This window comes from Etheostoma cragini, chromosome 16 (assembly GCF_013103735.1).
Source record: "Etheostoma cragini isolate CJK2018 chromosome 16, CSU_Ecrag_1.0, whole genome shotgun sequence".
Classification (NCBI taxonomy): domain Eukaryota; kingdom Metazoa; phylum Chordata; class Actinopteri; order Perciformes; family Percidae; genus Etheostoma; species Etheostoma cragini.
In genome coordinates this window covers 11,755,575-11,781,466 of record NC_048422.1, presented here as the reverse complement: position 1 = coordinate 11,781,466, position 25,892 = coordinate 11,755,575, and the positions used below count along the sequence as shown (strand labels likewise).

The following is a 25,892-nucleotide window of genomic DNA, read 5'->3' as shown; positions in this document are numbered from 1 at the left end:
AATTAAAGGGGAGAGAGACGGGGGGTTACATGCAGCAAAGAGCCTCAGGTCGAAGCCAAACCCTGGCCCGCTGCATCAAGGAGGAAACCTGTATATATGCGCGCCCACTCTACCAACCGAGCTATCCAAGCGAGTCCGTCCACTTTGTGTGTGTGTGTGTGTGTGTGTGTGTGTGTGTGTGTGTGTGTGTGTGTGTGTGTGTGTGTGTGTGTGTGTGTGTATCTCAGTAGTGATTCACTTGTAATGCAACTGAATTAAGAAAGGGCAAAGAAAAAGAAAACTATTTTGAACATTAAAGAATGTGTGAAAAAGTTTGGGTTGTAAGATTTTTGAGTGAGTTTGCAATGATGTGGCATTAAAGTGAAAACAATGTACATGTCAATGTCAAGAAAAATATGTTCAGTTATACAGTATGTTGCCTGGAAGTTAATGAATGACTTAATATGTGTTGATAGAGTAGTAAGTAATACAATGAACGGTTTTATTCTTGCACATAGCCCATATTATTTGTTCATTGAATTATCATCACTGATTCATTAAACAATGTGTAAGCTGCATTTACATGTAACTGGTCAAGGTGGTGTAAATTTAAACTACTTTGTAGACAGAATTTTCCACTGAGGATCAATAAAGGTGTGTCTTAACTTATTTTTACTTTTGGGTCTTTTAGTATACTGTATAACAATAATATACATGCAATATATCATATGCTGAAGATTTTGAAAATCTTAAAGGTCCCATGACATGGTGCTTTATGGATGCTTTTATGCCTTAGTGGTCCATTGTTACTGTACCTGAAGTCTTTTCCCCAAAATTAAGCCTTGGTGTAGAATTACAGACACTAGAGCAGTCCCACAATGAGCTTTCCTTCGTTTCGAGGGGTTGTCTGAAAGCCATGATGTCTCTCTCTTTTTCATGGGCGGGCAAAACTCTCTGGGCTTATGACCTCGTAAGGGGAGAGAGTTCAGATCGGCCATCTGAGCTTTCATTTTCTCAAAGGCAGAGCAGGATACCCAGGGCTCGGTTTACACTATCGCCAATTCTAGCCACTGAGGGACCATAGGCAGGCTGAGGGAACTCACAGTAATGTTAAGAAATGTAGGGTCAAATTATCATGCCATGGGATCTTTACTTTTTTAAAGTAACTGGTAACGACAGCTCTCAAAAAAATGTAGTGAAGTAAAAAGTAGCCTACAATATTTGCTTCTTAAACGTAGGACAATAGAAGCATAAAGTCTCATAAAATGATAATAGTTGTACTCAAATAAAGTACAAGCACCTCAGCATTGTGGCCTAGCTACTTAAGAACAATATTTCAGTAAAATCACTTAATCACGTTCCACCATTTGATTTGATTCAAGGCCAACTCCTTTTGTTAGTGTAAAACCAATGACTAGCTATAGGCAGTCTATGGCAGGGGTCTTGAACATTTTTTAAGCCAAGGAGGACTCCTTATCTTAGAGAGAGACGGAGCAGGGACCCCCCACCACATATTGGATAAAATTGAGCTGCATATTAACCTGGGCCCAAGATAAAGTGTGGGCGGCCTAAAGACTTCATACATACCTGATTGGACAAGTGCCTCGAACGGTACCAAGGCAACAGCAATTTGTAGACGTAAGAATATGGGCGGGGCTAAGCAAGTGACAGGCAGCATACAGAAAACTTTGTTAGCTACCTGCTAACTATGCTCCATCGTATGTTCGGCAATGTTACTAGCTTGACGCAGGAAATAAACAGTCTTCAAAAAGTAAGCCTACTGATTTTCTACCCACTAATAATGTAATAATGCTTAGATGTGAAGTGGACGTTGGTTGAGTGGCACGACGGGTAACCTTAGACAGCCAGCTGCGGGCTAACGTTGTTTTAGCTAACGTCAAGCTAACGTTGAGCCTGCAACCAGTTGAAATCAACAACAGCCGCCTGTTGTTGCGGGTTAATTACACTAACGTTAGCTTGTCGTAATGTTATGTCCTGTGGCTATTCATACAGTTGTATTTGAACGAAGACACGAAGCCAGATGATTAAGGTGGCTAGCGGAACAGCTGCTAATTCACAAATCCATGTTCCTCTTTTCATAGTCCCCCTATTGTTCCTCCTGAACAATCAGTCAATTTGTGTTTGTCACGTACGAGGTACAACTTGTGAGCTTTCCATGAAACCTAACCTCCTCACATGCACACATCTGCCAGCGTATCCTTTATTACTATTCTTGTTTTTACAGGATGGACTGCCATGGAGAGGATGATGGAGAATTGTGCAGATGGATGAGTTCGGTAAGCATCACTATGTCTTTATAAAAAGCTGGCATGATAACAGTGGTGACTGATAATTGGAATGAAATAACTCTGCTAACCTTGCTACGGTATGTTTTTAAGGTGCTGGTTAACAGCAAAAATGACATCAGAGCACGAGTGCAACAGTTTGTGGAGGAAAGAATGCAGACCACCATGGTATGAAATAACAATTAAATGTAATAGCCTATGCTTTTGACAAGCTGTATTAAAAAAGTTATATGTCCCGAGTCAATGCAACATACTGTTTGCATGCATTATAAGCTAATTTTCACAAAATACTATTACTTACAGTTAATATAGTACAATTAATCAATACTATACTGTTTTGTACTAAAACACCATGACTTTTAAATGTTACATCTGACTGTATTTAGTCTCCTTTTAAAGTGTGAATGCACTACATACTCAAAACCTGCCTTAAATTATTATGTGGTATTAAACTGGGACACAACTTTAGGAGGTCAATGAATGATAATGATGGGAAAGGTTACTAAACCAGCAGATAAAATGTCCTATTCTGTTGGAAACCACCCTACAGTGAGTTTTTATGTGGTCACACTATTGTTACAATGCTCTTGTTGGTCTTTCTAGCTCACAGGTGTGCTGATTGGCGCTGCAGTTGCAATCTCACTCATTGGGATTGTAGTACTCTTCCTTTACAGGAGATTCAAGCTTGCTCGTAAGTCATCCAACCTCTTCCTGAACTTCATACTTATTCTAATGCTATAATACAATTATTTTTTTTTGGGGTTGCCCCTTATAGGATAAGGCTATTCAGGAAGTTTTATATTTTCTTTTCAGTTTTCTGTAGAATGTGGTCTTAACATGGCTTTATCTCCATTTTGTTTTTCGGATTCTGTGTCAAGGTCAACAGCAGCCTGGTGTACCTCAGTATCGCTTCAGAAAACGAGATAAAGTGCTCTTCTATGGAAGGAAGATGATGCGAAAGGTTTTACCTCTTTCCATTTCTGTCACAGTCAACACTCATACACAAATATTTACAGTTGGTTGATATAAGTACTACAAATTAGGTAAATAGGCTTTTATGTTTTTAAGGCAAAACTTATGCAGTGAAAATTTCAAATTTTTACATTTTCCCTGCTTCAAACTGTACCTGTAAACTGTACTGTAAGTGTTTGTACCTTGTGGCACCACTGCATGGTGTCTATAATAAAAACAAAATATATTTTCTGCCAGAAACAACGGAGAAAGTTTAGTCATAAATATGTTTTTTTATTTTTTTAAGGTACAGACGCTGTCCTCCATTCCTTCTTCCACCTCTACCTCAGTATCAAAGCAACCGCAGCGCATACGCAAAAGAACCAAAGTTCTAAGCATAGCTCGCAAGTATGCTCCAATAATACCTACCTATAAAATCTGGGTGTGCAAGTGAAGCCTTGAAACAATTCTTCCGCTTTGTTTAGGGGAATTTGTTAAATATTTGTTGTGCTTCATCAGAATTCTGAGGATCCGCAAAGATCCTCCCACCCTGCAGCCCAAGGAACCTCCTCCTTCCCTGCTGGAAGCTGACCTAACAGAGTTTGATGTGCAGAGCTCAAACCTGCCCTCCGAAGTCCTCTATATGCTGAAGAATGTCAGGTAGACAATGTACAACTTTTCTCACAGATTTAGCCTTTCCTATTGTTTCTTTGGGATGTTTTGTGACCAGGTTCTAATCAGCCTTCAACATGACTTGCATAACATCTCAAGGTCTGGAATCACAACTTCAATATTTTTAGTAATGTCCTGGTTCAAGGGTGATATCAAATGCACCAACACTTAATAACTAGTTTGTCTTTGGCAGTTGACAATGTTTACAGTAAAATGTTGTGATGGACGATATTGTCATTGGGGTGTAGTATCCACAAGGTTAGTGAGAGGATAAAGGAAAATGTGATAACGTTAACACCTTTTCTCTCTCGTTCGAGACCGCTGTGTCCAAGCCGAGGTGCAGAGCATGACCTTACCGCATGCTGACATGTTACTAGTCCAGTTAGAGCGAGCTACTATACTTACAGGTAGAGAGAGATAGACTGTATCACTACAAATAGGTTGCACGTGAGGGGGGGGGGGGGGGGGGGGGGAGTAGCTTCCACTTAAGGGGCAGCACAGCGGAAAGCCCAACGCAAGTGTCTTTGCTAGTTTAAGACCGACGCAGTTGTCAATTTCCCGTCCATTAGAATTACAGTATGTCTGACAGAGTTGGGGGCGTGGCATCACGATGGTGGCTCTCCATAGCGACGCCGGTCAACAATCACGATGGACGATGATATCGTTCATCGATACAACCCTACAGTCAGCTGTCCACCACGCTCTCTCCCGCTACAGCTGGCAGAGTGGAAACACACTTGTGCTGTCTCTCTCACTGTCACACATACCCACAGTACAGCTGTGTTAACAGATAAAGGCTTTCAGAGACTACCATCAAACTAAGAAAAAATATAATTCACTTTTCAGGATACTATTTCCCTTTCCTTAAGAGCTAAATGTTTGCCGTTTCTCCCTCTGCAACAGGTTTAGAAAAGAACCAGCGTTGCGCAGCTGCCACCTAGTGGGCATTACCGCAAAGTGTTTGCCACTGCTGAAGAATGTTGAGAATTTAAATGACTCAATTAACATGAAGTGGCATAACCTGGACTGTTTGTGTCTGATTAATAAGTGTGTTATGTGTTGGGCTATATTTGAAGAAATATTATAGTTTCAGTTTTATTTGGCTAGGATAAATGTACAAAATGTCCTATTATTATGGTGACAAATATTGATCATCCCTGCTTAAACGTTTTAAACACAACCATCAGATTTGGGGTTGGTTGTATATTCATAATGTGTGTGTTCTGCATCTTGTTGTAGGGTTTTGGGTCATTTTGAGAAGCCCCTGTTCCTAGAGCTGTGTCGTCACATGGTGTTTATCGAGCTGCAGGAGGGTGAATGTCTGTTCAGGCCCGGAGACGATGACGATAGCATCTATGTGGTCCAGGACGGACGACTGGAGCTCTGCATCCATGAGAACGTATGTTGATAGCATGTTGATTTTCAGATAATTTTCTTTTCAGAAAATCTTCTCGTGGTATAGTGGTTCTTGTGCACTTTCACATTTTACTAAATACATTTTTATGATATATTACACACAGTGGTTTGATCTATTGTTAACAATCTACAAGGCTCTTGCTTTTTTTTGTGTTTAGGTCTCTGTTTTAGATACAGAGTGAGACATCTCACTTCTAAACTATCTCTGTTGGGAGTTGTACACTTGCAGTAGCTAGGTGAAATCACATCAGCTAGATAACTCTTACTTTACTTGCTGAAAAGGGAAATGTAAGTTGTTCTTTTGGAGATTATGGTGAACTAGTGTGTGTTGTAGCAGTGCTTTGCGATTGAGAATGAGCTAGCGGGCTAGCGCTGTCACATGCTATGGTTGTCCACCTTGTCTGGCCTAGTTACGTAGAAAGCTGTGAAGACTGAAGGCAGAGGACATTCAGAAAACCGTATCTCACTCAAAACAGCATGGATAGTTTATTTTTTATTTTTTTCAAGTTTGTGTGTATGTGAAGAACCAGATACTCAAAATAACTCTCCAAATCCCAGAAAAGGTGATTTTTTTTATTTTTTATTTAAAAAAAATCTTTTCTCTAATATGGTAACCAGAATATATCATGAATCTTGTGCTTTTTTTTAATACATGATGATAAAACTGTGACAGGCGATCAGTGATGGTGCCTTTGATCATCAAGACATGTAAATTTGTGTATATCAAAGGCACATAATCACTTTAATGCCAATGTCCTCCTCAACCTTCCAGTACCCGTTTGCATAGTTCATAATAAGATGTGATCAGGAGAGCGCAGTATTACAGCAACTTGCAGTCCTCTGTTTAAGGATCAGGAAGTAGAAGAAAATTAGGGCCAAAGCTTGTCCACGCAAAGCCTGTTCACTCACTTGGAAATTATTCCAAATTTGGTTGCAGTTCCACCATAGTTTCACTGGTGGTAGTTGCTGGCGAGTGCAAAATGAATGGAAATCTATGATGCTAGATGGCTAAATTTGTCTCTTTTGCCCGATTGTTGTTGAGAAATCTCAGATTTGATTGTAGTTTTTTGGAAGTTTAACATTGATTATAGGTGGAAGTAACGAGTACTTTTGTTCATTCGATTTCTGACAGGTTGAGTTGTTGTTGCCCATAACACGCTAGCATTCTGCTAAGGAATGCTGATTGGTCAGGGAAGGACTGATTACGACCGGAGATCCCGCTTGATGGCATCCAAAGCCGAACCAGAATGTCAGAGTGAATATTTCGGCGTTGTATTTAAAACATTGGCAAACCTCTTTCTAGCACGTGTATTGACAAGCAGAGCCCAACCTGTCCATTTAAATGCCATGTTTGCTGCTGGCTTCTGTCAATATACACAAATTAGAAGTGCCATCTAATTTCATAGTTTAAGCTCTTCTTCAATCCCACTGGAATCCTGCAGATTTGTTTGAACAATGCAATATATATGTGGCTTCACAGTAAAGTTTGAAGAAAGACTGTCATTTCATCATTTGTGTTTTCTTGTTTTTTAGGATGGTACAGAACCAGTGGTGAAGGATGTGGCCCCAGGAGACAGTGTCCACAGCCTGCTCAGTATTTTGGACATAATCACTGTGAGCTCCTTATTTCTCCATCTGCATATCAGACTAACTTCTCCACTTCTGTCCCCTTTTGCCCTTTGATCTGTTTGTGTCCTCTCTCCACTGTTCATTTTTCTAATCATGCTTCTCTCATTAAGGGGCAATTCTTTTTAAACGTTTTTTTGTCCACTACAGCCATATCTGTGTTTTTATACTTTTTCCAATGACATTGCTCTGTTTTGTTTCTATTTCCTACTGGATGTTGTGATACTTTGTTTTTACTCCTCCATTAAGGTGACACATCTTTACTTAAAGGTGCTACCTTTTGAAGTTCTTATGATGGTCATAAATGTGTATTTGATCAGTCAACATCTTGAAAAAATCTTTCAGAACAAATTTAATTGATTGGTTAGTCTTCAGTACAAAAAATAGAACAAAGCTTCAAAAACCTTGTTGGAAATGGAAACTTTGATCATTAATTAAACATGTTAAATGATACAAATATGTATCTTACAGTATGATACAGCTTTGTTGTACATGTTTAAAATGCTACAAGCACAAAGACCAAGTTCATATGATAAAATTGAGATGTAAAAAATGCATGATCTGATTAATTATTCCATGGACAATTCTAATTGGGTGGCTATTAACGCAAAAGTCGAAGATTTATGAGATTTAAGTGACTGCGCCCTCTTTGCTTAATTTTTTCCTTTTCGAACTGTTTTGTCCCGCATGTGCCAGGGTTATCCAGCTCCATATAAGACTGTATGTGCGCGGGCTGCAACTCGCTCCACCATCTTACGTTTACCTGCATCAGCCTTTGAGTCAGTGTTTAAGAAATACCCAGAGACACTTGTTCGCGTCATTCAGGTAACGTATTGTTTACCAGCACATATACAGTATGTAGTTGAGCTTTTCCTTGAGACAATTTTCCTCCGTTTTGGAAGACATCATTAGAACATAAAATATATTATATTATTTGAATGTAATGAAAATCTGATGATTATGTTCTGCTCTGTAAACTCAGTGTTTGTTTTTGCAGATAATCATGGTGCGCCTCCAGCGAGTCACCTTCTTGGCATTACATAACTATCTGGGCCTAACAACTGAGCTCTTCAATCCGGTAGGAGGAAAATTAATTAGTGCACACATATTTGTTTTTGTGAACAGTACACACACCATGACACAGAGAGGCTCACATTGAATATCTAAGCACCAGTGTGTATGGATTTGTACATAAACAAGCACAGAAAGGCCCATATACACACTAACACACACACATGCAAGCTAATTTCACACAACATTAAGCACAGTATCATAACTCGTTCCCTCATAAAGCTCAGTAGAAATGATTATAACTCCTCCACAGAAAACGGGGAGGGCAGTAACCTTTACACCTGGCTTTGATGATGAACCAAAAATACAAAAAAAAAAAAAAAAAAGAAGAAGAAGAAAAGCATAGAAGGGCGTAACCTTTGCCAATCCTGAAGGCTTTAAAGAATAGATTTTATTTATTATTGTAGTCATAAGTTTTCAAACATCCTCAAAAACTAATAAATTAAATATGAATGAAAATTCAAACACAAAACATTTAAATACAATCAAATGTAAATAAGGAATTTTAAATCAAGACCGCTGTATGCAGATTTAATTAGAAAACAATGTATGAAATTATTCCATACAAATAACTTATGAATGAAGACAAATTAAAAACACATTTAAGAAAACCCATTTATAAAAAGTGCATTTTAAACAAGACGTATAACTTTACTATGTAAAACAGTCACAGTTAAAATGAATGAGATCTCTATTCAAAATGTTGAATTGCCCATTGGTAGTGGTGCATCCAATTTTAGGTTGCTCTGTAAATTATTCCAAAGAAATTGGGCAACATATTTGAAGTCTGTTTTAATGAGATAACTGTTAACTGGAGGGGGAAATAGTGTAAGCCAAACCTGAGAGCTTGTGTTTTCAGTATGGTGTCTTTGGCTCAGGTGTGAAGACAGCTAAGGGGGCAATATACTGACGCTGGATATTGTTTCTGTGTTTACATTTTTCCAGAAATTTGTAAATTTGCCCACACCCCAATGATGTTCTAAATGTGTAAATCATCCTGTGCTTCAAATCTATTATGCATAAACTATTTCATGGTCACTCAAAATGTAACTGTAGTCCTCCTTACTAACTGAATTGTGTACTTGTTTGTTTTGTTGACTAATGGACAGGAGAGTCAGGTGGTACCCTTGTCCAATATAAACAGCGTGATGGGAGAGGCGACTTCTGGGAAGATCACTCGTCGTCTGTGCTTCCAGGACGAGTTGCACGCTGGGACCATCGAGAGCCCCACAGAGACAGGTCACATACGCATAATTCTAAACACATACTGCACACATATTTTGTTTGTTACTTTGTGTTGTGTTGAGACTGATCCACTGCTGGCACTTAACAATAAACAGATGGCGTAAAGGACAGTTCTCCAAACAGCTACAGGAAGCCGCGATTCATCTCGATGCCCACTGCCGACTGCACAGGTAGATCGCTAACCCCCAATTTCCACCGATTGCAGAACCACTGCAGATCTGCTCCGCCGTGTGTCGGCTCTGTGCTCCGCCGTCCGTCAATACCTACTTGCTCTGGATATGTTGCGGAACGGCTGGGGCCATGACTGACAGCTGAAGTCACGAGGACCCACAAGATCTCGCGAATTTATGTAGAATAGAACCACAAAACCATCAACAGTTTGTTTCCGTCCAGAGGAGTAGAGGGTAAACAACTCTGTAATGTGTTTTCAAGATGTAGTGCAGGGAAATATGATCCGCCGTGAGCACGTCTATTTTATTTTTGTAAATTAACCGGATGTTTTATTTTGTTTCTGCTGTGCAAAAGCTCTGCGTTTCTGCTCTGGAGGGTTGTGGACTGCAAGAGCTGGGACAGAGTCAGAACGCAGTCGTTCAGCAGTTTTTCACCAGTCAGTGAAAACACAATGACTTTAATTGGAAACCTTATGACTCCGCAGCCATTCCAGAGCGGAACCGCAGCTGTCCCGCACCCGGTGGAAATTGGGGTAACTTGGACAAAAGCAATCACCAAGTGGCATATGTCTGAATAATTTTATAAAAAGCAAGGGAGCACACACACACACACACACACACACACACACACACACACATACCTAAACTCATAATGCTCCTTTGTCCAGGTAATGACCTGAACATGGCTTGTGAACGAGCTCGTGTCACTATAGATGAGGCTCCGTCCAGTCCTGTCACTCTCAAAGTAAGACTACTGCCAAGTCACTGGTTGTCTGTGTAGATGTTAGACCGTATCCCAGCATCCTCTGCAACTTATACCGCTGCTTGTCTTGTTTTTTTCTTATTATTCACTTTTCTTTTGTCTGTTTTTATAGTCCAATCTGAAGAAGAGTGTGACAATGCAGCACACACCCACTGAAGTATTTCACTACACAGACAGTGGGGGGCACTCTGATGCCATCCACCTTAGTAAGAGCTGCACAATCCTCCAGGCTGCTAAGAAGGACCTGCTGGGAATCATCCAGCTACAGGTGACTGCTTGATCACAGAAAAGAATTAGTCATAAATATCTTGCATGCATATTATGCAATGTGATACATTTTATTTTATTTATTTTAACAGGGTACATTTTTTTTAATTCCAAGAAAAATATTCTTTTTGGCCTAGGAAACTTTGTAGTTTTTTTACACATGGTATTGCAACAAATGGTAACGTTAGAAAAACTACAACACCACATCGGATCTAGCTAGAACGGAACCAAAACAACAGGCACACTGCACATACTCGTTTGGGCTTGCGAGTCGGCCAAAGAGTAGTAACGTTACGTTTTGAGTGGATAGCAAGTGCGAGGCGCCGAAATATATGCCTATTCGATTCTGGATGGAAAGTTTACTTTTTAAAAGTTGCCAAATGATTCCATTGACAAGACCAAAGTAAGCTGTTTGTTTTGTTACTGCGCACTAAGCTATCATCACAGCACGTGCAGTCTGAAATACCACTTAATGGCCAAGCACACAGCTGAGGCCAATTCTCCGGCCTCTTGTCAAAGTATCTTTTTTTCACCCTTTTTTATTGATGGACAGTGTTCTATTTTGTGAGAGATTTGCTCCAAGTGAGAATGTTACATGTGAAATTGAACACTACAGTAGCCTACATGCCGATGTTGTTTTCAATGAATGGATAAAAATGTGTGATTATTTGCGAGTTAACTATGAGATTAATGCAACTTAATCGCGATTAAATATTTGAATCGTTTGACAGCAATAATAAATAAGCAGTTGTTCTAAATATGGTTTTGTTGCAGGACCCCGATCTACTTGACGGCAGAGTGACCCTCCATCAAGTCAAAGCTGGTTCTGTGGTGGCTCGTCAGGGAGACCAGGTTAGAACAACTTTGAAAGCATTCACAACTTTCTTTCTGTTGCATGACACTGACCATGTTTTCGTGCATATAATGTTCAGTTTATTTGCCCTCATTCTGGAATAAACGATATTCCAACTAAGCTGTTTACGTGGCTAAATAAAGTGAATATTACACTCATATTCCCGTTTACATGTAGCCCTGCAAAATAAGATTTAAAGTTTACCAGCGGTGGCGGACTTGTTGGACCCTGCGAACACAGCGTCCGTCTTTCATTCCTTCAACCAGCTTCTTGAAAAGGTTGGCGTAATGATGTGTGCGCATATCCAAAAAACTATTTCTATCCAAGTCTTTGATAATGTTTAAAAGTAGCTGTGTTTCTCCTTCTTACCAGGTCTTCAGTCTTACAAACTGTTGGCTGGTTGGTTTTTGTACAGCAACCATAGCAACGCACAGAGCTGACCATAAGCCGTAAACAGGCTAGAGTAAACTGTGAACTGTGGTAAAACCCCCGCAGATCCAATGTGAGATGCATATTCTGAATGCGCCGTAAACATGTCCAAAGAATTCCTCTAAAACCCAGAATATCCCACGTCTTAATTGGAAAATGCTATGGGGATCCCCTTCAGAAAAAGCTCTATATTCCACACCAAGTGGAATATTGGTGTGCATGTTAACGTAAGGTTTAATGTAATGGGTTTTCATTAAAGATTTTCATCTCTACATTTTTAGAGAATGTAGAGGCATTGCAAGACAAGGTTCACTGATAGAGCTGTGTGTCTTTTAATGCTTTAAACTTCTTCTGTGGTATCATCAACAGCAACCATGTATTTGCCCTAATTTATTGTATTCCAGTACAGTATTTAAGCTCCTGTCTTCCACGTTTTCTTTTACACTTGATCTGGTAGCATTGTCCACAAAAAAAAACAATTTTACAGAGCAACTCCCAGCCAGATACGTAGGACAAAGGCCTGAACTGAGCCATACAAATAAATGAAATTTAGATAGATTTTAATCTCTTCTCTTTAAAATTCAGGCAGTTTAGTCTGTTCACATGCACACATTTTCTTGAAAACTTGTAATGTCATGTAAGACAGGTTTTTTTTTTTGACTGAAGATAAATGGAGATTTGAAATACAAAAGTACAATTCATAACTTATCAATAGAACTAATGCTATTTAATTCCTGTGAAATAATTTCTTTTTAGCAACAAGTCAGTTTGTCCCATTAGCACACCTAAATCTCAGCATTCAACTTTCAGGCTTTCAGATAGATATGTGCTCTTCTTCTCTCCTCTTGGTGGTTTAGGAGGTGAGCATCCAGTTTGTGATCTCCGGCCTCCTCCATGTTTACCAGCGGATGATTGACCGTGAAGAAGAGACACGTTTGTTTGTGACGCACCCCGGAGAGCTTGTTGGTCAACTTGCTGTCCTGACCGGAGAGCCCCTCATATTCACTGTTCGAGCCCAGCGAGACTGCAGCTTCCTCTCCATTTCCAAAACCCACTTCTATGAGTCAGTTACAAAAAACAACAACAACAACAACATTCTTACACTTAAGAAACATGTTTAAAATAACAACTATCTTTGTCTATCTTTTACCTTGTTTTTCTGTTGATTTTTTTCAATTCCTCAGGATAATGCGTGAGGAGCCAAAGGTAGTGTTGAACGTCGCTCACACAGTGGTGAGGAGGATGTCATCTTTTGTCAGACAGATAGACTTTGCTCTTGACTGGATGGCTGTGGAAGCTGGCAGGGCGGTGTACAGGTATTCTACTGATAACCTTGTATATGTTGGAAAAATGGTCTTCAGACAACCATACATCACAATACATTAGTGTAAGAGCAGTCAATCAGTTTTAGATCCATTCCAAACAAGTAAACAGTGGAGATTTTGGTTCACATGCTTGTTTGCACATTTGCAGTGAATTAAAGTTATCTGTATATTTTTCAGGCAGGGAGAGAAATCCGACTGTACTTTCATAGTGCTGAGTGGTCGACTGCGTTCTGTAATCTTGAAGGAAGATGGCAAGAAGGAGCTGATAGGAGAGTACGGACGCGGTGACTTGATTGGAGTGGTAAGGACCATGATGGGAAAGACAGATGGTTGATAGTTGGAAAACTATAAATATCTAATATATTTTTTACTTCTAGTTTTCTCATAAATATGGCTGTATATCAGGATGAAGAGTTCTCAGTTTTTCTTCAGTCTTAAAAAAAATGCAGATTTAAAAATCCAGGACATTAACAGTAGTTAATCATCACATAACGTTCTGTCAGTATGTAAGGTTGAAAAAACAGGTGCTGCCAGCATGCTCTTCAAAACCATGACCATAAGACCCCACTCACTGCCAGTAAATAAAAACTCAAACAAGTATATCTTATGAATATTTAGGAGCAAAAAAGTTACTAAACACTAGCTGCAAGCTAGCAGAAATTGAATTTAAACAACAAAAACATCAAGATAATACTGAATCTTCGTTATCCTTGTACACATTACTGTTCATCATAGTTTACATATACTTCTATTCCTTTATTCAGCATACATCATAACATAAACACTTCGTCTCAGGCTCTTTTTGGGACTCAAAACACATTTAGATTAGTTTGTGCCAGCATAACTATTGAATGAGTAGGGGTGTGCACAATGCAGTTGTTTTGTCCTTACCTTGTTTCAATTTTATCTTGAGTACTTCTAAACTATCCAGCATATCTATACATTTGCCAAGAATATGATACATGAGCACATGTTTTCCATATTGGCCTTCATGAGTTGGTGTCTAAAAGTGGATACTCATGCCAGTTTTGTGCTTTCATTTTGAAAACTTTGTAAAACAAAGTCACTTTGTTACACTTCACCCACTTTCCTACTGGTTGGTGTGGCTGATCTCTGCCACGATGCTTCTAATAATACCTGGGTTGATGGATGCTATGGTTACTGTTACGTGGAGGAGGGGAGGTGTCATTGCAGCTCCTGCAATGGTGGCTAACGTTCAGAGACATATTTAGCATGGCTGTGTTGACGTCAACTCTTAATGATGAGATGGAAAGCTCTTATTTATAGCACTCTCGTTTTTTATTAATTTTTTTTTTATTTGAACTCTAAAACTCTTGGCACGAACAGTCATGGACTTATATTCTAACGTAAAACTGATTTTAAATCTTAAATTACGTAACCCACTTACATAAGAATGTAAACCGTTCCTGAAAGTATCTGTATCTTAAATGAATATTTATTTGGTATAACATTGTGTCATGTGTTGTAATGATCTGGGTTTCTTATCATGATGGACCTTTTTTGTTTTCTGACCGAGTAAACAATACGGTGTGTCCTTTTGTTTCTCTGCAGGTGGAGAGCTTGACCCATCAGAACAGAGCCACCACAGTGCACGCTGTACGAGACTCTGAACTGGCCAAGTTACCAGTAGGAGCTCTCAGCTCCATCAAGAGGAAGTTCCCACAGGTAGGGTGAACCTCCATGACATTTAAAATGTCAGCTGATCTGAAAACACAATTATTTGTGGTTAGTTTGTAGCGATGATGGGATCGAACCTAATCCTTGAAAATGAGCATTTGAATAAATCATCATCATCTGGACAATAATGTGGGAAAGTGTTCCTACATTTTTTTTTCTCAACATTTTGAATGTAAAATACTTCACATAATTGATGTTTAAAAACATTGATGTGTACATGGGGAAGAGACTGCAGCTGTCTGTCTGATGAGTGACACAGTCTCTTATGTTGTGCCTCTCAGGTTGTAACCAGGTTGATCCATTTACTGGGACAGAAGATCCTCCAGCAGGTCAATGGTCCTCTGACAGGTGTGTGTCTACATGTGCAGAAACTACAGGGTTTGCCCCACTGGTGTTGGTGTTTATTTCAACTCACTATTGAACTGGAAATTTACTAATACGTGTCCCCAGCTCGCAGTTTGGCCGTTCGCACTCCTGGCAGTAAGTGGGATGTAGGGAACCCAGCCTCCAACCTCTCCACTGTGACAGTCCTGCCTGTATCAGAAGATGTACCTCTCACCGCCTTCACCCTGGAGCTGCAGCATGCACTCATGGCAATAGGTCAGAAAAAAAACACAGGAGCTCAAGGTCTTTTGAATGAATGTTTTACTGCCATTACGGCTTTTTGTAAACATTTAGACATCACACTTACAACTTAGGTGTAATGTGTCTGGTCATCTTGTATAATAGGTACTCCCCGCTATGATATGATGGATTCTCTCCTGTAGATGCATTTTAGATCATAAAGGTCCTGTTTTACTCCAGTTAATAATCTGAATGGATGGTGCCCTCAGGACAGCTCCTTTTCTCTGCTGTATGTGTGCTTTGAGTCTGGTAAGATAAGTAGATTCAGTTTAGTGAAGCGAGGAATTAGGTTTTATTACAACAAGAGCATTTAAGGCCAGTAAGAAGGGTGACACACCTGGTGTATGTGCATTTTAGGGCGTTAATTACCTGTACTCTGAGTGCAGCTCCCTGCTTTTGTTATATTGTATTATTTTGATTAAAAGCACTTTACCCACTCATGCAAGTCAATAGTCAAAATGTCTGGTTTAACCACATGTTTAATCCACTTGACTTAGACAGGTGCTTAAATAAGACATATTGACAGTAACTGCTGTGGTATTTCACAAACAGGTCCCACTCTTCTGCTGACCAGTGAGACTATCAAACAGCGACTTGGATCTGCAGCACTAGACAGGTATGTTTTTTTGCTGACTAAAATGTTTGGGAATGTGGCATTCTCTTAAGCACCCCCCAAATATTCTTACTACTACTCATTACGACTAGTTGGCCAATTTAGATTTTTTTGCTTGGACTCTCTTTCTTTCTGACTCACTCACTCAATAAATTCAGTTTAAGTATGCTTTACTGGCACAAAAGGAAAATGGATCTACTGTGCACTGCCAGCTAGGCAGTGCTGCCTGTCATCAATGGACTCCTTTTCTCTTCAGTGTCCATGAGTACCGCCTGTCTAGCTGGCTGGGCCAACAAGAAGACCTCCATCGCATAGTTCTTTACCAGACGGACTACACACTGACCCCGTGGACACAGCGGTGCATCCGTCAAGCTGACTGCATCATTATTGTGGGACTAGGAGAGCAGGACCCTGCTGTTGGGGAGGTGAGGTGTTAAGGTTGGGTTACAGAGAAAGAAAGGTGAGAGGATAATTAGTAGCAAGCTATGGGTTTATGAATTATTTTCTTTGTTTGATGTGCTTACAGTTGCTTGACTCATAACTTTTAAACATAAAACAATTGTGAAAAATGCCCATCACAAGTTTCCAAAGTCCAAGACTACATCTTCAGATTGCTTGGTGTTGCCAACCACTAGTTCATTGTAATTCAATTTACAATTACATAAGACAAACAAAAAGCAACACATCCTCATTTTAGAAGCTGGAATCAGCAAATGTTTGGCATTTTTGCCAATACTTCAATATTTAAACCTTTTTTGGTTGCTTGTTGTGCTATAAAAGCCGTGAAGTTGTGGACTAGACAAATAAGCATGAGCTGAAACTCACTATAAACCTCAGTGATGCCGATGGTAGCTGCAGATTTGGGTGATAAATCTCTGTAGGTCCATCACAACAAGCTACTCTTTTTGCATTGTCACATTCTAGCCACTTAAAGGATATGGCTGACAATGTTTTATATTTTTGTAGTTTTCAAATTCCATGAAAAGACCAAAACCAACAATGCATTAATTAGTCTTTCTATACTTACTGACTTCTCCTGTCTGAAGACATGCATCTTAAAAAAAGCTAAAAGTGAATTAAAACATCAATGTGTTAATGGTCACAGCTGACCATTCATTTTCTAGCCTTGTTAAGAGTTTTCTCTCCAGAGAAATCATCACACCAATTACTATTAACAGATAGTTGGATCAGTACTGATCGTCATGCTCTTAAATCATGGTTATACCCAGGGGTTATCCAACTTAATGGTCACACTGGCTGTGAAAGGTTTGTATCTGACCTTTGGGCATATTGGCGAAATGAGCAAAGTGTGGCTGGATGTTGTGAAAGAGAGGTGGAGTGCAAGAGAAAGAAGGTGCCTGTCCAGCTGACGAAGAGTAGTTAATTGCCTTCCAAGGGGAAAATGGGCACAGAGAAAAGTAAGGAATGTGTCGTTGTTTTAGAGGAGATTGTCGGAGAAATCGAAAGATTGATCAATATTTGCTTAGGCTCAGAATGAGTCATAGCTCTGGGTTTATATTTCAGAGCACAAACACAGACACACTCTTACCTAGCACATACACTAAACCCTTAGCACAGGGCCTGATGATTGAGTAACAGATCTGACATTCATCTCAGACTGCTTTTTTTTTTTTTTTTCTTTTTAAAAGACAAACTGCCTTGAAAAAATGTGAACGAAATAAACTAAAATGTAATTAAGAGATTCAGCTCTCAAATCTCCTGTTTTGATCATATTGCCCAACCGGCTATCCACAATTACAGTGTAGCTCCTAACATAAAGTAGTACATTTTGGAATGTTGCTCGTTGATGAGCCACTCTGGGGGGGGGGGGAGTGATGGGAATAAAATGTTGTAAAACACTTTTTTTGTTTGCGATCAAATTTCTTTTTTTTTATTTAACCAAAAGTGCAAAACATTGGTCCAAATGACAATTAACAGAAAAGTACACTACACATACCAAAAAGAGGCACAGTGCACCTCCTCCACAATCCTACCCTTTGGCCAAATGTTTCCACACCAATACAGAGAGAAAACAGAAAGGATGGTGACACAACAAAAAGAAGAAGCAAGAATGATGTCTGCTGTTAAATGTTCTAAAATATCTGTGCTCGATGTTTTCCCTCTAGCTGGAGCGTATGTTGGAAGGAAGTGCAGTGCGTGCCCAGAAGCAGCTCGTGCTGTTGCACAAAGAAGATGGCCCTCCACCCAAAGGAACTGTGGACTGGCTAAACATGCGAAGCTGGATCTCCAGGCACCTCCACCTCTCTTGTCCCCGAAGGGTCTTCTCTAGGAGGAGCCTGCCCAAACTGGTAGGAATGGAAAATATGACCAGAGCTGACCAGATGAGTTGTTTGTTATGACCTCTCAGCCTTTTACTTAGTTTTATTCTCATAATCTTTTCTTTCTTAGTCAACATCTTCATATCTTTTCTCTCATCCATTCAATTCTTCTTCCACCACCTCACTCATTCCTCTCTACTTATATTACTGTAATTCCCATGTTTTTCAGTTGGAGCTATATCAACGTGTGTTTGAGAAGCCAGCAGACCGCCACTCAGACTTCTCCCGCCTGGCCCGCGTCCTCACGGGCAATGCCATTGCTCTTATCCTGGGAGGAGGAGGTGCCAGGTAACGCTAACCTGCTCCCTGTCTTTCCAAACAGTAATTTTAAAAGTTCATGTCATAATTTACTGCATCTAGCACATTAACTTTTATATATAACATTTGAATCAGGACTCCTCTTCTGGGCTTAATCGATTAAAGATTAACCCCAAAGCTTTTTGGGTTTACTCTTTCTGTATTTTTGGGTGGTAAATAGTTACATTTCTTTATGTGATCCCATGTTTATTTCTCCACCCTCCTGTTTAGGGGTTGTTCACAGGTGGGGGTAATGCGAGCTCTCTGCGAGGCCGGTATCCCAGTGGACCTCATTGGTGGCACCTCCATTGGTTCCCTGATGGGGGCACTTTATGCAGAGGACCGTAGCCACAGCCGGATGAGGATGAGAGCCAAAGAATGGGCAATGGTAAGAATAAATGCCAGTAACAATGACAATACTCTTGTAATAAACCCAGCTGGCAAGTGTGGGAAATATGAGAGCTGATAATAATTTAATCCTTAGGCATTTGTGTCAATATGACCACCTTTTCACGTTGCATTCTTTTACTTTTTTTGAATGTGCCTCTGAGGCACTGTGGCTGCTCTTTGTCTCTGTTTACTTTGGTTGTGATGGCAATCAAAGTTAGTGTGGGTAAAATGGGGTTGAGTGCATCGGGAGGGGACTAAAAATAACAATTCGATACATAAAATATATTGATGACAATGACATAAATTATATTTAGTAATTCAAGATATGTATTAATGTTAATTATTTAATTATTTTTAATCAAAAAATATAAACTAAGTGCAGTGCCGTCTTGGTCCAGAGTTGAACCAGTTGAAGGGATCTCTAGACCGATGTCTGATAGGAAAAAAAAAAAAAAAAGGTCTTCAGGGCAACGTTACGGAACAGTTGGCAGCAACGAGCGCTTCCTCATAGGAAACAACCACACAGACAGTGCAGAACGGTTTTACCACAGAGCCTTTTTAGTTATGATATGGAAATGATCCATGTCTTTAATCATGTGGCCATCCATGACGGCAGATTTAAGACATCTACAGTCTACAGGCTGAACATTAACTGATTCGTCTTCCCCCAGTGTATCCAGACCCACCTCTGGCTCTCTAATTATCAAACTTTCCTTTAGAAGTTGCTGCTCCAAGCTAATCCTTTGCAAAATCAAGACCGTTTGCTGTTGAAATGATGATGCCTTTTTATTGGGAGTGAGTTTAGCTTTTTAGGATTTTTCTAGTTACTACGAAAAGCATGTGAACACACCATGAGGAAGGAAAAACAATAAAAGCTTATTATAGCTTATATATAGCACTGACAAAAACGATGAATGATAATCCATCACGTTTTCTTTTATGTAAAATTAAGCTTTTCAGGGATTAAATCTGCTTCATAATGGGGAAAAGAAACTGATATTGCAATTGTGTAGATAAAAGCCATTTGACCTTTATTTTCCCTTGCAGGAAATGACATCAGTGTTTAAGAAGGTTTTGGATTTGACATACCCAATCACCTCCATGTTTTCCGGCGCTTCCTTCAACTCCAGCCTCAGCAATGTCTTCAATAGCAAACAGATTGAGGTGAGTTTAAGACCCCATATATTACAATTAATTAGTTTCAGCTGATAAAGATGGTGGTAGCGCAGGATAAGCAAATGCATCATGTTATCTTAATGTTTATCTTTTTGGATCTAACTTTTTGTGTATGCAGGACCTTCGGATCCCGTATTTCAATATTACAACTGACATCACTGCCTCTGCCATGAGAGTACACACTGATGGTAGGCACAGTGTTTTGTTTCTTTTGGTTATTTAAAAGAACCCTTTTGTTATTTGCCTAAAGTGTCAGTTCATTTAAAAGACAAATGAGTTTTTATACCTAAAGTGGTATTTTGCAATGTTTTATCCGCCTACTGCCACCACAGTCCTCATTTGTGAACTGACCCTCTAATTAGTAATTTGCTTTTAAATAAACACAGTGCTTAATAAGCACCAAATTTGAGTTACCTGTGTGCCGTTTCAGGTTCTTTGTGGCGGTATGTTCGAGCCAGCATGTCTTTGTCTGGGTATCTGCCTCCTCTCTGCGACCCCAAAGATGGACACCTGCTGATGGATGGAGGCTACATCAACAACTTGCCAGGTGTGTTACACTTTCAGTCTTTCAGTTTTAATAATTTATACCTGCCTAGGCATTCTTTCTCTCAGTGCCTTGATTATGTCAATTTTTGGCTATTCTAACACCCATGTATGAATAATTATTTTTTTTCTTTTTTTCTCCTGTCCCACCTTTTGTTTCCATTTCCTTCTCTTCTGTCAGCTGATGTTGCGCGCTCCATGGGGGCTAAAGTGGTGATAGCTATTGACGTGGGTAGCAGAGATGAAACCAACCTCACTAATTATGGCGACTCACTCTCAGGCTGGTGGTTGCTATGGAAACGCCTCAACCCCCTAGCTGAGAAAGTAAAGGTAATGGATTGATTAAAAATAAAGACAACAGACTGTGCGAGGATACGTTTTAAAAGTAAATGAGTTCTATGAATAACAATGAGAACATTTTTAGAGGTGTTTTTCAGTGATGCAAGTGTTCGTTTCTACACCTGCTACACTTATGGTCTTAGGTGTTAAACATGGCAGAGATTCAGACTCGGCTGGCCTACGTGTGCTGCGTTAGGCAGCTGGAGTCTGTGAAGAGCAGTGACTACTGCGAGTATATCAGACCTCCAATCGACAGATACGGAACACTGGAGTTTGGCAAGTTTGATGAGATTGCTGTAAGTTTAAGTTATTATTATTTGACAAATTCCCAAAAGGCATTGTGGTTTTTTTTATAATTTTGTACATCAGTAGAGAAAATAATATTGATATGTGAGCGTTTGCATAATGCAGGAAGTGGGATACCAGCACGGAAAGACTGTGTTTGACGTGTGGATTCGCAGTGGAGTGGTGGAGAAAATGTTGAAAGACCGACACCAGGAGGAGTTCTTCAAAACCCAAAGCAAGAACCACGTAAGGTTGCTGTAGAATATATGACAACAGAGCCATTAAGGACAGTTCCATGTAAAGCAACAAGAGAGTCTGGGCCTAATTGGGATTTGTGGTTTAAGGTATAACTATAGATTCTCATCACAACTGGGAAGTAGCTGACAGGGGACATTTCCAATTTAAAATATCTTGCATTCATGGTTTAATCAAAGCTTTTTAAAAACATGTAACAAACACAGTTGCAATGAAGTACTATGTCTGAATCCTTTTTTTGTTTTGATGTTTTTGAGTTTTACAATCAAACTGATTAGCTCAAAAACACTATCTCAGGAACTTCTCTTGCATTAGTCCCCATCTGTGCAAAAACAAAGCAAAATTCCCATCTTCTTGAGTTTGGTTGGTATATCAATCTCATGTGCAGGCCAGTATGTTTAATCGACCACATGGATAATGGTTACATTTTTCTAAAATATTTTGTAAATCGTTTCTACCTTATGTCCTCATTGTCAGTTGCATTTCATCAACAGCTCCATGATTTTAGCCTTTGACTACACTGCTGTTAAAGTAATAATGTTAAAACTATGCGTCAGTCTGTTCTAAAAGTACAGAGAACCAGACTTACTGTACGCCAAATGTGTCCCCCAACAATGGCTAAGTAGGAAAAAGGACAAACTAAACAAGGAAAGACACAGACTGCTCAAAAAAGAATGAGATATTTACCCCCAATCTGAACAGCATGAGCGTGAAGATAAAAAAAAGAAAATCTGGGATGATTTTTGAAAGGAGTTTTAACAATAGCCCCAAAGCTACAAACCAATAAATGAACCTGAATGATTGTGGAGTTAAGGATGGAGGTGCAGCCATTGTTGCAGATTTTAAATAAAGTCTTATAAATAAATCCAATTATCATACTTTAAAATAGTTATCCCACATAGGCAGTTAATGAGTGCATTTTCTATTTTCAGTTGCTACTGTAGGATGCAACTCTCATGGGAAACGATGCATCTCTTACCGTGATGGATTTTACATGGTGTGTTCTGTAATGTTGCACAGAATGCTGAACAGAACAAGTGGCAACAAAAAAGTTTGTTACAGTGGTTAAGATCCCAACCAGGCAGCTAGTGATGGATTCAATTACAGTCAGTCAGTGACCATTAAATTGTTGAATGTGAGGCAATAGCCTGATTTGGCCCAAACCAAAATCTATTTCTGTAAATCCAGTAGAGAAAATCGATCGAAATAAGCTTTCAGTTATCGACATCAAAAGAAGGATCAGGGATTTTTATCATTTGGCCTTAGAGTGCCACATTACCAAAACAACAATGAGGTTATAATACCATATAGCCTACTTTTTTCAAGAAATAATTTTGAAAATGTGAATGACTGTTATCAGGCCGTACAACCAATTATCTCTTATCTTTACAAATCAAGACCATAGTCTGACAATGACATAGCCTTAATTGTGACCCTAAAATTGAATCGTCGATTTGGAGAATTGGGATACCCCTAGTAATTTTTTTACATGGTGGAGGGGCTGTCAATCTGGAAATGTGTGGACTGCTCTGCTCTTTTGGTGTCTTAATCAGCTTTAAAAAAAAGGAAGTAACAATACAGCAGTTTAACGGTGTGGTACATGTGCACAATGTTGCCTAAATGGAGACAAAAATCCAAATCGACTCTCTTCTTCTTAGTGAAATTGCAAGCTGTTATTGTTTTAAGGAGCAGTGTACATACTGTAAGGAGGAATACTTTATTGACATTTATGTTACATTAAACTAATTTATGTCGCATTATGTGTTTCTTTCAGGTGGTGACGTGTCCCAATGCTTCCTTTACTGACCTGGCAGAAATTGTGTCCCGTATCGAGCCTGTCAAACCGGCTCTGGCTGCTGGTGAGAGTACTGACAGACACTCGTATTCAGCTACACCTATGCTTATGCTTTCTTTAAACATGCACAACACAATGTCTACGAGAAGGCATGCTATTACTGTTTCTCAAGAAGCAGCAATGAAGCGCACCATTCACACAGATAAAAGAGAGAACTGGTTATACAACTATACGTACATGTAGTGAAATCATTGATCTCTAATTCCTTTGCAATAACAAATATAAAAGATGATAAAGATATAAGAATCAATACATCTATACTTATACTGTACATTGTATGCATACTATATATATATATATATATATATATATATATATATATATATATTAAATAAAGAGTGTGTTTATATATTTGAATCATATTTAGAAACTACCTGAAGGACTAATACTACAACCAATGTTGGGTTTCTCAGACATCTCCATCCTTATTGTTCCTCTTGTTTCTATTTATAACTCCTTTGTCATCCATTACTCATCACACTGCCCTGTTTGGCTTCTCACAATGTTTCACATTGTTTCTTTTCTGATTGATTCACCTGCACACCCACTTTCATTTGTCACCTCTTCTACACCATGTATTCCAACTTATTCACCCACGATGTGCTTCTTTGCTTCCTGTCCTCCACTCCTTCCCTTCATCAGAGGAGTCAGACTACCACACTGACTATGAAGAGGAGGCAGTGGAGAGCGCTCTATCTGACATGGAGCTATACAATCGCTATGGAGAGCACACTGAAGGGGAGGAGACTGCTGACACGGTGCGACCCACTGCTTAAAAGACACAATATGGGGTTTCTTTTTGGTACAATATAGCCTATACATTTTAGGCAAGTCTAAAACAAATATCTTGTGGTAAATGTTTATCTTTGCAGTGTACAGTGCACACTGAATTTAATACTTTCAGTATTATTGGGCACCACAACTTCTTGTGAAATCTCGACGGAGCCAGCTTGGATCGTGATCAATTATACCATAAAATATATATTCTTAAAGTAATTAGAAGACACTACAGGGCCACCTAATTAAACTAACATGAAATGTTTAAGTTCTAACAGCCAGGGCCAGAGAAAGTTGTAGGGCTCTGACTTGACAAAAGAGAAGGGGAACCAATTTATGATGCAAAACAGAGAAAAGGTTTTAAAAAGAGGCATGAAGGTCAAGTGCCACTAGACAGTAAAGCTCTGTTAGTAGTTAGTATTTAGTAAGAATGGATTGGTGGTGTCCAGCACAGGGCATTAAAAAAAGAGATTACTTGTCGGAGAGATATTAAGAGCAGGATGAACAGTTCAAACCAGATACAATTTGAGATTATTAAAGGATAGGATCCCCTTTTTAATAGTCTGTTCTTATGCCATATTATTATTGTCCCCGTAATTATTCCTTCACTTCATACTGGCATGTTTTACGTCATGAGGTTGATGATGCTTCATAAAACAGAGGGAACAGTATACAATTACCAATAGAAAGCCAATGCATTAGACAAGGGGCATGTATCATAGTAGCCATGTTATTTGATAGTGACCCATTCAGTAAGAGTCTAGTTCTTTACAGTTTGATTAGATGTGTAAAATGTTATTCAGATGAAATGTAACCTAACTCCTCATCCCTTCACTGATACATAACCTGACTTCGGATTCCCAGGATGAAGAGTTGGAAGGGAGAAGTGCAGGCCACATTACCTCACTCCCCAGCAGCCACCCCCAGTCTTCCACCGCCTCTGACAGTCCGTCAAACCAGGAAATGCTTTCCAAACAGTCCGTTAAGTGAAGACTGGTCTAATGAACTCTGCCCTATCTCTGCCCATCACAATTTAACCTTCCTGTCTTTAACCCTCCAGTCTGTCCCACACTATGACTCAAAACCTGTCCCCTGCCGCTACGACTGTCAGCGTATTACCATTTTGCCCTCTGTAACGTGGCCTCGTTAGCTGCGTGGTTGACATAACAAATGGACGGCCCCTTTAAAATAACTAAATACAGGCCGCTAGGATCACATTTACTCAGCTGCAAATCCTATGCATTCCTATTATACAGCCACAAGTCTAATTATTTCTCATATTGAGATAGTTGAGCGTACATGAATCAGTCTAGTGGAAGATAGGTTAACATCTAGTGTTTCCATGAAATGTTTAGTTCATGAAACTAGGTGAAAACCATGAATCTTTTTGACAAATTTGAGATGGTTAAAGAGCCAGTTCACCTAAATTCCCAAATTACACTCCTGTTATCTAGACATGCAGATAGTTTTGAAATGATTTTGACATATAATTCTACCAAACACTGTTAAAAGTTTACAGCAAAAAAATCCAACAAAGAAAAACACTAAATGTTTGGTTTTTATCCTCTTAAAATTCACACCTTTTCAGACCACTAAAGATAATTAAAATCAAAGCATACAAGCAAATT

General features: G+C 39.3%; 1 protein-coding gene across 3 annotated transcripts; it reads left to right on the top strand.

Moving 5' to 3' along the window:
- The first annotated feature begins 1,616 nt into the window (after positions 1-1,616).
- pnpla7a (patatin-like phospholipase domain containing 7a) lies at positions 1,617-25,892 on the top strand. 3 transcript variants are annotated; one of them, XM_034895993.1, is made up of 36 exons: positions 1,617-1,750; positions 2,225-2,276; positions 2,379-2,453; positions 2,889-2,976; positions 3,164-3,246; positions 3,544-3,644; positions 3,756-3,896; positions 5,148-5,307; positions 6,858-6,938; positions 7,647-7,775; positions 7,948-8,028; positions 9,131-9,260; positions 9,362-9,436; positions 10,105-10,181; positions 10,312-10,467; positions 11,241-11,318; positions 12,606-12,811; positions 12,933-13,064; positions 13,251-13,374; positions 14,646-14,759; positions 15,053-15,119; positions 15,222-15,371; positions 15,948-16,011; positions 16,265-16,433; positions 18,135-18,317; positions 18,517-18,635; positions 18,876-19,032; positions 20,082-20,198; positions 20,329-20,398; positions 20,641-20,757; positions 20,935-21,083; positions 21,236-21,388; positions 21,504-21,623; positions 23,407-23,491; positions 24,130-24,245; positions 25,129-25,892. In XM_034895993.1, exons 2-36 carry the CDS (start codon positions 2,226-2,228, stop codon positions 25,252-25,254), a joined length of 4,044 nt encoding a protein of 1,347 aa, XP_034751884.1. In that variant the 5' UTR covers positions 1,617-1,750; position 2,225; the 3' UTR covers positions 25,255-25,892. The 3 variants fall into 3 exon arrangements, with proteins under 3 accessions (XP_034751884.1, XP_034751886.1, XP_034751885.1); XM_034895994.1 differs by lacking the exon at positions 1,617-1,750 and adding an exon at positions 2,062-2,135; XM_034895995.1 differs by lacking the exon at positions 24,130-24,245 and having other exon boundaries at positions 25,129-25,216.

Coding starts and splice junctions, on each gene's coding strand:
- pnpla7a (XM_034895993.1), top strand. CDS start 2,226: ATGGACTGCCATGGAGAGGATGATGGAGAATTGTGCAGATGGATGAGT. Junction 20,399..20,640: donor CATGAGAGTACACACTGATG/GTAGGCACAGTG, acceptor GTGCCGTTTCAG/GTTCTTTGTGGCGGTATGTT. Junction 21,084..21,235: donor CCCTAGCTGAGAAAGTAAAG/GTAATGGATTGA, acceptor TTATGGTCTTAG/GTGTTAAACATGGCAGAGAT.